At 50.9% G+C, this 11,910-nt stretch overlaps 1 protein-coding gene across 1 annotated transcript in view; it reads left to right on the forward strand.

Moving 5' to 3' along the window:
- EDC3 (enhancer of mRNA decapping 3) overlaps positions 1-10,076 on the forward strand; it is a 77,964-nt gene extending 67,888 nt beyond the window's left edge. The window contains exons 5-7 of the mRNA XM_012640596.1: positions 1,455-1,608; positions 5,721-5,938; positions 9,631-10,076. Of these exons, the coding sequence (XP_012496050.1) occupies positions 1,455-1,608; positions 5,721-5,938; positions 9,631-9,965 (707 nt within the window). The 3' untranslated portion in view covers positions 9,966-10,076. The remainder of the gene's footprint in view (positions 1-1,454; positions 1,609-5,720; positions 5,939-9,630) is intronic.
- Positions 10,077-11,910: the final 1,834 nt, after the last annotated feature.

Genomic DNA, 11,910 nt, shown 5'->3' on the forward strand with positions numbered 1-11,910 from the left:
TGCATACACAAAGAGTGCAATGCGCACCATCCGGGGGATGGACACGCTTGAAGCTTGGACTTGGGGGGCGGGGGCAAGGGCAACATACGTAACCTAAACATCTCTACCCTCATAATATACTGAAATAAAAAAAATTGGCTAAAAAAAAGAAAGAAAGAAATACAAGATGTATTTCCCTGTCTCAAGGAATTTACAGTCCAATATAGTTGAGGACACAGAATCTAAAAAGGCATCTGATGCAGCCAGACAGAACTAGTTACTTGCAATCCCACACTGGCTTTGTGTTTGTTGGTCCATCACCCAGTGAAGCCAGATGGGGCTCTTTGACAAAGGGTATGCTCCCCTGTGGCCAGCCCAGTGGCCTTTGCATTTGTAAGGTGGCCTTGGCATCCTGGAGGGAGGAGGACCTTGTCAGGCAAGAGTTGTCCGTTGCAGGTCACAGTTTTTTGAGTTTGCTGTTTCTTTCTCGTCTTGGGTTTCTGGGCCCTGAAACAGCACTGGTTTGTTGATACGGATGCATATAATAATACTGTGGACTTCTTCTAGTATACCAGCCACAGCAGACTTTGGCTTTGAGCTTAAAGAACCAAGTACTTTCCACGGTGTACTTCTTTTGTTGTTGGTTTGTCTGTCTTTTTTGTTGTTATTTTTTTTCCATGATGTACTTTTAATGACAGTAATTCTCTCCAACCTTTAATAGAGTTGTCTTTTTTGTGGTGAATAAAAAATGTTCTAGGTTCCGAGTAGCTTAAAGCAAGCCATAGGTTACTTTCCATATACTCTTTCCCTGTGGTGTATTGGGTTATACTCACCTCAAATGAGGAGAAAACGACAAATTATTTGAGAAAACAAGTTGCTAGCTGAATTTCTTAAGCAAAGAGGAAGATATAAATAGAAGAGAGAAGGAAGAGGAAGTAGGGAGCAGATGCAACCAGCAAGTCATCCTGCCCTGAGTTTGACCAGAACAGCAGGGGCCAGGGGGTCACAAGGGTTAGCTGGTGTCTGTTCCGCTTCTCGGGAAGGATGAGGAGCCTGCTTGGGAGGAAAGCCCACTGCCCAGATCGCCACTTCCCCACGTGGGGAAAGCACGTGCTCTTCTGAAGCGGCGTATGGGTTGCTGCTACGTGCTGTGTGCCGGCCGTTTCGTGATAGTTCGTGGTGGGTGTGTCGTGGTGGATTCGGCCTTTGTAGTCTAAAGCTAAATTGCTGAGGGAGCTTAAGTTCGTCCCTGCTCTATGGTGACCTGGAACAGTTGTTACTCAATTTGTCACCTACTACTTGAGCTCTGGAGGGCTGCAGAGCATGCTTTAGCCCCACAAGACAAAGAGGCTGGGCCAGGGGAGGGTCAGTCTTAAAATGTTGGCATTCACACAATCCTGGATCGAGTACACTCATTTTTGAACCTTGTTTCCCATAATCACTTTCCCTTTCTCTCTCCACCTTTTGAACCACAGACTCTGGCCTGGTTGTCCCAAGTGTTTCCTATGAGCTGCATAAAAAGCTGCTATCCGTGGCTGAAAAGCACGGACTGACCCTGGAGCGGAGACTGGAGATGACAGGTGTGTGTGCCAGTCAGATGGCACTGACCCTCCTCGGAGGACCCAACAGGTAAATGCCTTTAACTGGCAGGGGCTGAGTGTAGAGTGAGGATGCGCTGCCCAGGCGCCACCTCCATGCCTTGCGTGCACACAGGAGAGTTCGTTAGATAGTCGCTGCTCGTCTAATTTGAGGGTCTCTCTGAAGTCACTTTCCTGGATGCTGCTGGTTTCTTTGTTTGCCCCTCCTCCTACTCATCTCCTGGAAGTTCTCATTCTTCTCCCAGCAAGCCACCCTTTGACCCTTTCTTTCCTGACAGCAGCTGCCTGGCTTTGAGACTCCTGTTAACCATCGGAGGCCTTCCTTCTAGAAACTTTCAGAGACCTGGCCTTTGGTACTCGTCATTTACTTTAAGTGGCTGGGATGCAAATGAATCCTGAGCTTCACACCTAAAAACTTCTAGAACCACCCTGATAACTAGGTAGGGGAGCTGGGGTTTGGCACCTCTCCACCTGCCCCTTGGGCTCATACATCAGGAGTAGCACTTTATTTGTAGACGTTTGCTGATACCATGTACCAGACCTTATGCTAGACACCGAGGATACAAAGAATAATAAAATACTGCTCCTGCCTTCCAGCAGCCTCGTGGGGTCTCCAAACAGCACACTGCTGTTGCAGAGAAAACAGGAAATTCTCTAGGAAGCCATATTTCTACCCCAGTCACCCTTCCTAGAGCAGCAGTGGCAGTGGCATCCAGTTAGAGTCCTGAAGAACACGGGGTAATTAACAGGGGCAAGGAAGAAAGGGGAGGAGTATTCTGGGTATAGGGAGTGGCAGGTGCCAAGGGCAGAGAGAATGGAGAGACCAGGGAACTGTTGGGGATCTGTAAGTCATTCTTCATGGCTAGAAAGTAGGGCCTTGGGACAGCTGAGCAGCAGGGAGCTGCGGCAGGGATTTCTGTCAGGCTGTGACATGACTGGTCCTGTATTTAAAAAGATGACTTTGGCTACAGTGTGGACAGCTGACTGAATGGAGGCAGGACTGAAGGCAGTGGGACCAGTTAGAGAACTGTAACCCTTAGAAAATTGAGCCAGGGCCCAGATGATGGTAGGCCACGCAGCTGAGTAGGATCGGAAAAGTGGACATACGAGGGATTTTTTTTTTTTTTTTTTAAAGGTAAATTCAGCAGGGCAAGGTAATCAAATGTGTGCTGGAGGTGATGGAAAGTGGAATGTCGGTGATCACTGACCTTCAGGCTTTCCAGCTTGGACACCTGGTTGGGTGGATGGTGATAACATTCACTGTGATCGGGAAGGTGGGAAGAGGAGCAGGTTTGGGGGAGATAGTGGGTTTTGTTTTGGATGTGTTGAGTTTGGAATCCCTGTGAGATATCCAAATGTTAGATATATGGATTTGAAGTTCAGAAAAGGGCCTGAGCTGAAGCTAGAGATTTGGGAGTTGTCTGCCTGTAGACGGTGTAAGAATAGATGAGATCTTCTAAGGAGAAGGGTATGAAAGGGCCTGGGTGGGCTTCTGGGGAGCACCAGCATTTAAGGCACAGTTATGAGGATGAGGAACAGAGCTAGAGAGGTGAAAAAAGCAAGAGAGTAGTGTGTAGGAACCAGGGAAATACTATTCACAGAAAAAAGGAATGATTAGCAGTGGTACTTCTGAGAGATTGGGGTAAAGCAAAATTAGAATTGACAAGTATCTGTTGGATTTGTGAATAAAAAGGAAGAGGACACAGGCAATCCTGGGAGAGAGTGGTGTCTTGAGGGAGGCAGGAGGTGGCTTCCAAGGAGCAGGGTGGACCTCGGTTTAGCAGAGCAAGGAAGGCTTCGTTTCCCTGAGCAGCACTTACAGATCTGGAGCCTCACACGACAGGATGTTGCTTCCCACAGAGCCCCTTTCCTGTTTGAGAAATGGAGGCCTATCCTTGGCTTGTGTTTCCAGCCATGGTATTTGGGGTCCTGGCCAGAAGACTGATACTGCGGATAAACCCCACAGCTCCTCACTCCAGCCTCTTTCCATTCTCGGGGCCGAGGGATGCTGTGTTTGCACGGGAGGCATCTCCTGATTCTGAAGTGATATTGATTAAAGCAGGTTTGATCCAAGCTGAAGTGAGATCTCCCCTCCCTGCTCCTCTGCTTCCCTTTCCCGTTTGAGTTGGGGGGGGGGTGGTCATTCCTCCTCGGCCCTTGATTTAAGTCTGCTTCCCAGCCGTGTGGGATCCCTGGCCTCCCCCGGGCAAGGGAAGAGCCAGTGGAGATGCCTAAAGGAGGGAGTAGGGTGAGGTGCCCTCTGAGGGGGCATCAGGCCCTTGGGAATGGCGTGTGCTGCCCTCCTCCTGGAACAGCCACTGGAGCAGCTCCAGGAATAAGCTCCTCTGGGGGTATTTGAAGCCATTAAGTGGCTTCCCGAAACAGTAATTTTGGGGCAGGAGCTGAATGTCCTCACCAAGTCACTTTGCCTTCTAGCCAACTCCTTGGTGCTGGCGGTACTTGTGCCTGACTTTTTCTCTTAGCATCTGATCTCCTGTCCTTTGCAGCAGTGGCTGGTTTTGCTTTGAGAAATCAAACCCATAGTTAGTAACCTTGAGGTTTAATGTATGTCAAGGGCCATGCATTTTTCACAGGGCTTTCACAACAGAATTTAATGTGATCCTCATAACTTCACCTCAGAGGTAAATAACAGCCCCATGTTTTAAGATGAGCAGGCTACAGCTGAAGGACTTGTCCATTTGACACTGCTGGTACACGGTAGAGCTGGGTCTCTGCTCTGCAGAGGTCTGTAGGGCCTGTACTCTGCCCGCTGCTGCTGGGTGTGTGGATGCTGTTCTCTGCTTTGATTCTTTTGGTGGGGGTAGGGGCTGTGCCTCCGTGAGAGGGAGAGCCCATTTAGGAAACAGGGTGAGTCAGATGCCAGAACTGCAGCATCTGTTGAAGGGAGAAGTGTTTATCATTTTTCTTCTAGGTGTAAAAGTAGTGGGGAAAATGAATGGTTTGGTGTCTATGTGTAGAGTACATTGCTAAATTCCCCAAAATTTGTTTGGGAAGGGGGCAGTTGCGAAGCTCCTGTTTGGCTTGACAGTATCTGTCTTCTTCCTGTCTTTGAGAAATCAGTGACTGTCATTGCTCTGCCCCTAAGCAGAGACCTATAGCCTTGCTGTCCATCTTTTCTCTGTCTTGCTGCCCTGTGAGCCACCTGTGCTGCCTCTGAGTTGGGCAGAGCTCCAGGGCTAATCCTCCACACCACCGTACTTTGTGGCTTCTCTGAGGCCATGGGAGTGTCAGCTTTGAATAGCAGGAAACTGGAAGTGACTTCATCTAAGGCAGTTGCCAGCCTAGGAGAGTGGGTAGCCCCTAGCCTCTGCTTCCTGGATGGTCAGGATCGATGGAGCACTCCTACATGTTGGGTACTGCTGTGCCTCCAGTAATTCTCACGGCATCCTGTGAAAGAGGTACTGTTACTATCTGCAGCACTGCTTATCAGTGTCAGTAAGCTAATAAGCTCAGTGAAGAGAGCTGGGATTGGCAACCGATTGAGGACAGTTGAGAACAAGCCTGAACTGGTACTTGCTGTGAGTTTATTAGGAGTTGAGAAAAGGAAAGAATGGGAGCCAGAGTAATCCCAGAAGAGGGAAGGAAGTCTGGAGCTGGACCTCCAAGAAAATGCAAGTCAGAGTTTGGAAAGTGACGGGCTTCTGGGCAGGGGACCTAGTCTGAGCGTAAGCAGGGAAAATCCTTACAGGTACAGGAGAGCATGAGACCAGCCTTGCTGGGTAGAGCAGACATGTTGGGGAAGAAGAGCAGAGAAGGCTGCAGAGGTGGCAAAACCTCTTTGCCAAGCAGAATTTGGACTTAATAGGTCACACAGGGAGGAACCATTATGTGTTCATGGGTCAGAAAACTGTTCTGGCAACAGTGTCGGATGGAACAAGATCTGGGTGAACTGCCTAGTGGGAGGACCCAGCAATGAAGTGACGCTGGGGTGTGGGACAGTGGGCATGCCACTCTGCAGACCTGGCCTGCAATGCATTTGGGCCTCCTCTGGAGCCTGGGACTTGGTGAGCGGCAGGGAAGAAAGCTCCGAGAGCAGCAGGTGCCTACAGGCAGTTGTCTGGGAGGGGGTGCCAGGGATTGGAAAGTCTGTAGCTGATAATGCTGCTTTACCTTCCGCTCTAGGTTGAATCCCAAAAATGTTCACCAGAGGCCTACAGTGGCCCTACTCTGTGGGCCCCACGTGAAGGGGGCTCAGGGCATCAGCTGTGGAAGGCACCTAGCCAACCATGATGTCCAGGTTATCCTCTTCCTGCCCAACTTTGTCAAGATGCTGGAGTCCATCACCAATGAGCTGTCACTCTTCAGCAAGACCCAAGGCCAACAAGTGTCTAGCCTCAAAGGTGAGCATTTAACAAAGGTTGGGGCTAAAGGTTTCTTCCCTTCTTGGTAGTTTGATGGTTTGGTGGTGCCACCCAGTGGTGACATGTGGAAAGGCACCACGTGTCTAAGGACGATGATCTGCCTGGAAGAAGAAGTCTTAGAGCTGTGATACATTTGGTGTTGATGTGCCTACTTCCCATCTCCTTCCCCTCCCCTTCTCCCTCTCCCAATACTCAGATGAAAAGCTGGAGACCCGTTTATTCATTTCACAAACATTTATGGAACAAGCACTGTTCCTGATGCTTGGGATATGGCAGCGGATTTTTTTTTTTAATCCATTCTTCCATAGAGTGTATGTTCTGGTTAGGAGAGACAAACACACAAATAAGTAACGTGTTACATCAGATGGTAGTAAGTGTTATGAAGAAAAATAAAGCAGAGAAGGGAGATAGAAGGGGTTAGGCAGGAAGGAGGAGACCTGGACATCTCAGGGTCGGGCCGTGAAGGGCCTTGTGGATCACTAAAAGGGTTTGGACTTTCATTCTGGGTAAGATGGAGTCATTGGAGGAATAAGTAGAGGATTGATGTAATCCAACTTAGGTTCCAGACAGTCATTCTGGATCTGTTTGAGAGTGAACTATAAGAGAACGAAGAGGTGTTAAGATGCTGTTCTGTTCATCGGAGAGAAAGATGATGGTAGCTAAGACAGTGCTGGTGGCAGAGGTGCTAAAAGTTGTTAGTTTCTGAATGAGTTTGAAAGATGGAGTCCACAGATCGGATGTAGGGGGTGAAGGAGAAGAGTTAAGAATGGCTGGCCAGGCGCGGTGGCTCACACCTGTAATCCTAATGCTTTGGGAGGCTGGGGTAGGAGGCTCACTTGAGGCCAGGAGTTCAAGACCAGCCTGAGCAACATAGTGAGACTCCCATCTCTACAAAATATTTTTAAAATCAGCTGGGTGCAATAGCATGCACCCACAGTCTCAGCTACTCGGAAGGCTGAGGCAGAAGGATCACTTGAGCCTGGAGTTCGAGGTAGCAGTGAGCTATTATCACACCATTGCACTCTAGCCTGGGCGACAGAGCAAGACCCTGTCTCTAAACAAATAAAATAATTTCAAAATGGAAAGCTAAAAAAATTTTAAGAATTTATAGTAGGGGAACATAATAAAAGAAGGAAGTCATCATGTTTCCCTATTCCCAAGACCATTAATATTTAGTTAGGGTGACAAGGTTTCTATAAATTAACTGAGAATGATACAAAACAACAGACTGAGTGTAACAATAAGTATACTGGCTACAGCTATAAAGGAAGCATTACAAACCGAGCATGGTGGTGGCACATGCCTGTAGTCGCAGCTACTTGGGAGGCTGAGGTGGTCAGATCGCTTGAGCCCAGGAGTTTGAGGTTACAGTGAGCTGTGATCACACCACTGTTCCAGCCTGGGCAACGGAGTGAGACCTAGTCTCACACAAAAAAAAAAACCCCAAATAAGAAAAGAATGATTCTAAGGGTTTTGGCCTGAGGAACTGAGGTGCAGGCACGGAGATGGGGAGACTCAGTAGAGGAGAAGGTTTCGGGAGGAAGAGCAGAAGCGCAGTTTGGGATGTCTGTTGGATATACAGGGGGAGAAGGTGATTGGGCAGGAGTGACATGCGCCTGGAGTTAAGCGAAGGGCTCTAACCTAGAGTTACAATTGTAGATGATATTTAAGCCATGATAAGCCTGGATAAGAGAGAGAAGTTGGGAGCTGGGTGCGGTGCTGTAGTCCCAGCTACTAGGGAGGGCTAAGATGGGAAGATTGCTTGAGCATAGGAGTTCGACTCCAGCCTAGGCAACATGACAAGAACCTGTCCATTTAAAAAAAACACAACTGTGGCCGGGCGCGGTGGCTCACGCCTGTAATCCTAGCACTCTGGGAGGCCGAGGCTGGTGGATTGTTTGAGCTCTGGAGTTCGAGACCAGCCTGAGCAAGAGCAAGACCCCGTCTCTACTAAAAATAGAAAGAAATTAATCGGACAACTAAAACTATATAGAAAAAATTAGCCGGGCATGGTGGCGCATGCCTGTAGTCCCAGCTACTCGGGAGGCCGAGGCAGAAGGATTGCTTGAGCCCAGGAGTGTGAGGTTGCTGTGAGCTAGGCTGACGCCACGGCACTCACTCTAGCCCGGGCAACAGAGCGAGACTCTGTCTCAAAAAAAAAAACAAAAAACAAAAAACACAACTATTACATTGGTTGTTTAACAAAAGAAAAAGAAGTTGGAAGACTGAGCTCTTTGTTTAGAAATCAAGGAAGGGAAAAACCAGCCTGGGAGACACAGGGCAGGAATGGTCAGTGAGGGAGAAGAAAAAACTAGGAGAGTATGGTAGTTGAAAGCCAAGTGAAGAAAAGAGCGTGGGATCATCTGCGTCAGCAAGCCCCACTCTAGGTTAAGCTCAAAGGAAGACTGGCAGTCGACCACTGGATTTAGCCATGTGGAGGCCCCTGGTGATCTTGACAAGAGCAGTTTCAAGTGAAGTGGTGGGGGCAAAGTCTGACTGCAGTGGGTTTAAGGGAGAAAGTGTGGAGAAGAATTGGAGAGAGCAAATATGGCCCAGAGAAAGGGCCTTGCCAGAGGTCAGATGGCAAGTCAGGGACAGAGCCTAGATCAGAACCTCAGTTTCTTAAGTCTTGGGCCAGGCCCCTGTAGGCACCCAGAAGATAAGATAGGACACCAATCTTATTCTTGACATCCTCATGGCCCACAGGGACTCCCATGGTGGCATGTTCTAGGTATGGAAGCCATGGGTCTCTAGTTGAGAAATGCCATTGCTCTAGGCCTAGAGCTGGGAAGGGGGCCTGGTGTGGGTTCCCCCTCTTGAAATCTTGAGCATGATGTCCCATTCCAGGCAATTCTTCCCCTGGCTGCCCAGAAGGCTTCCTAGCCCAATCCCCCCAGGAGACAGGTCTGAGAATGGTGACCCTTGAGTTTATTTCTGCTATTGTCAGTGTAACCTCTTAGGCCAGTCCAAGATATACATACTGGTTGAGGCATCCTGTTCTTACACTGTCCCAGAAGCCTGGGACAGAGGAGCCTTTTTAAATGCCTGGGAGGACAGTGATAGGTTCCCTCCTCATTCTTAAGGTTGGGCTGAGTGGAGGACGCATTCCTGTGAAAGAATGAGAAAGGCTAGAGCAGAGGGCAGGCTGGCAAGAGTAGAATGAGTAGGCTAGTCTGGAGTAGAATAAGCAGGCTTGCTCTCACTTGCTCACCCTTCTTGGGTCAGTCAGCAAATAGCAGTCAGCTCCCATTTTCGCTGAGCCCTGAGCAGGACTTCCCTGTGAGGGCTGACTTGGCAGTGGACTCTGTCTTCCAGAGCTCCTAATGTGTTTGGGGGCATTAGTCAGATATACAAAGACTTGCCTAGACAGGGCAGAAGAGGTGAGGGCTTTGTGCCCAGAGCAGCTCTGCACACTCTGCAGGACAGTGCTTCGGCCTGGGAGCTCCCAGAAGGCAGTGGTTCGTCAGGCTGACATGCCCTTGGTCTTTAACACCCAGCCCAACCAGGCCTTGGAACTCTCAGAGCCTCTGTCGTGGCCCAGCCTTGAGAAGGCCAGCCTTTGGAGTGGTGTCTAGAAGACAAAACATTCTTGGGGCCACCCGGGCTCTAGTCCCAGCCCGGGCTGCTCTGTGCTTATAGGGATGTTCAGATGGCACTCTTTCCACCTGCAGATCTGCCCACTAGCCCTGTGGACCTGGTCATCAACTGCCTGGACTGCCCCGAGAACGCCTTCCTGCGGGATCAGCCCTGGTACAAGGCAGCTGTGGCCTGGGCCAACCAGAACCGGGCTCCAGTACTCAGCATAGACCCTCCCGTGCGTGAAGCTGAACAGGGCATTGATGCCAAATGGTCACTGGCGCTGGGCCTGCCTCTGCCGCTGGGGGAGCACGCAGGCCGCATCTATTTGTGCGACATCGGCATTCCCCAGCAGGTCTTCCAGGAGGTGGGCATCAACTACCACTCACCCTTTGGCTGCAAGTTTGTCATCCCCCTGCACTCTGCCTAGGGGGCCTGGGCAGGCTGGATCCTGCAGTCCTTGCTGCTCATGACACTGAACCTGACGACGAACGCCTTAAGGATGTGAAGTTTCATGGACCTTGTTCAAGTTTTTCTCTTTGGAGTTTGTTTCTTCTGTGATAGAACAGAACTTACTTACCTAAAACCGACCTGTCACCTGCCCTTAGCCAGGGAAGGCTTTCCCACAGGGCGTGCAGGCAGGGCGGCAGCCGAGTGTGCAGTGGCTCCAGGCGTCTCTACCCTCAGCCCCCTGTGCAGCCAGGTGGGCCTTTGTTTACAGACATAGGCAGCTCTCCGACGGTGTTTCAGGTTTACAGCCACTGGGCCTGGGCGAGCAGGCCACGGGGTGGGCCAGGTCCCGCCTGGGGCCTGTACCTGCTCTGCGTCAGAGGTTGTGGCTTGTGACTCCCTGCTTTACCTGCTGCTGCGCAGCCCTTCCACCAATCATGTAGACCCGGCTGCACGGCCACTGTCCACTAGAGGGCAGACCTGCGTGCTCTTTTCATTTTATGGGCCGTGACAGACTAGGCCTACCCCTAACCCTAGCCCAAGTTGATTTGGGGGCTTTTGACCCTTTCTCCTGAGCTGATCCGTGTTTTGCTGGGATTTTTCCAAGGGTCTCTCCCTTCTTTACTCTCCATCATTCAGAGGTAGGGAAGTGGGTGGCATCAGGATGGCGTTACTGTATTGGGGTTTTATATTGTTCTGTCGTCCTTAGCACAGGTAGTATAAGGTTATGTTACTGTAGAACCACAGTGCCCATCTTGCCAGCAGTGCCCCCCACGCCCCCAGCTGGGGTTGAGCCTTTGCCTAGTCTGGGCCAGACCCCTCAGGGTGCAGCTTTAATGTTCAGTATTGGGGAGGCCCCTGGGGGAGCCTGGTGCTGAGCCAGAAGAGGCTCCCTGGTGCTTCTGTCCTAGGCCACCACTCCCCCATCTCCCTGCCTGCACAGACGTACCCCACTTTTCTGCTCCCTCTGCCCTTACCCTGAAATGGTCCTCTGCAGCTGTGATGCCACAGCAGGGTGCATGCCCCTCCCCTGCCCGGGCTCCACCCCTTTTCTTACAGCTGAGCTTTGAACCCTTTATGGGTGTCCACTCTAGATGAGTCGGCTTGGGGCCAGCACCCTGTCTCAAAGATGCCCAGATGAGGCTAGTTCTGGATGAGCTGGCTGGCGGGGCTCAGCCGTAGGAACATACTGCTGCTCACGTCCTAAGGCGCCGAGGCCAGGATCTTCCCAGGCCTAGGCCCCAGAGGCTGCCTGGAACCCTGGCAGGGACCCTTGCAAAGGATTTGTGCTTAAGCCTTTTCCAGGGCTTCAGGCTTCCTTCTGCTGTGCCCACCCACTGGTTGAGGGGGTGGGGAGTGGGGGGTGCACCAGGACTGTGGACACAGGGTAGGCCCTGGTGCCACAGGTTTCAGGCTGCTTATCACTTTTCTTCTAGGAGCATAGCCAGGAGCAGATGAGGCAGAGCAGAGAGGGCTGGCCCCTCCCTTCCTCCCATCCCCTCTCCAATGTTAAGTCGTCTCCAGCAGTGGGGAGGGGCTGGGACTGTGATCTTCATGCTGTGTCTCCTCCCTGAGTCTCTGCTCACTCTCAGGGCCAAGCAGCTCCCAAGCTGGGGTCCCCTCTTCAGGGACAGGGCCACAACCTGAGGAGCAGTCTAGGTTACAGGCATTTTAGTAGGCAACCATTAAACAGGTTCTGGCTGCCTGAGAATGCAGTTTGGCCCCCTGATTAGGCACAATGGGAAATGAGATGGAAGAACTCTGGCCCAGAAGACTGCTGGTTCCAGTGAGTTGCTGGGGCTCTGGGGGTAATGACCTTGTTGAGGGGCCACTGGGACATTGTGCCCAAGTCTCTCCCCAACCTTTCTCTCCCCAGGTGGCATTGGGGCCCCTCCTTGCCTTCAGCCTGGGCCTTCCCCAGAGGT

The sequence above is a fragment of the Propithecus coquereli genome, unplaced genomic scaffold (assembly GCF_000956105.1).
Source record: "Propithecus coquereli isolate 6110/MARCELLA unplaced genomic scaffold, Pcoq_1.0 Scaffold155, whole genome shotgun sequence".
NCBI classification, from domain to species: Eukaryota; Metazoa; Chordata; class Mammalia; order Primates; family Indriidae; genus Propithecus; species Propithecus coquereli.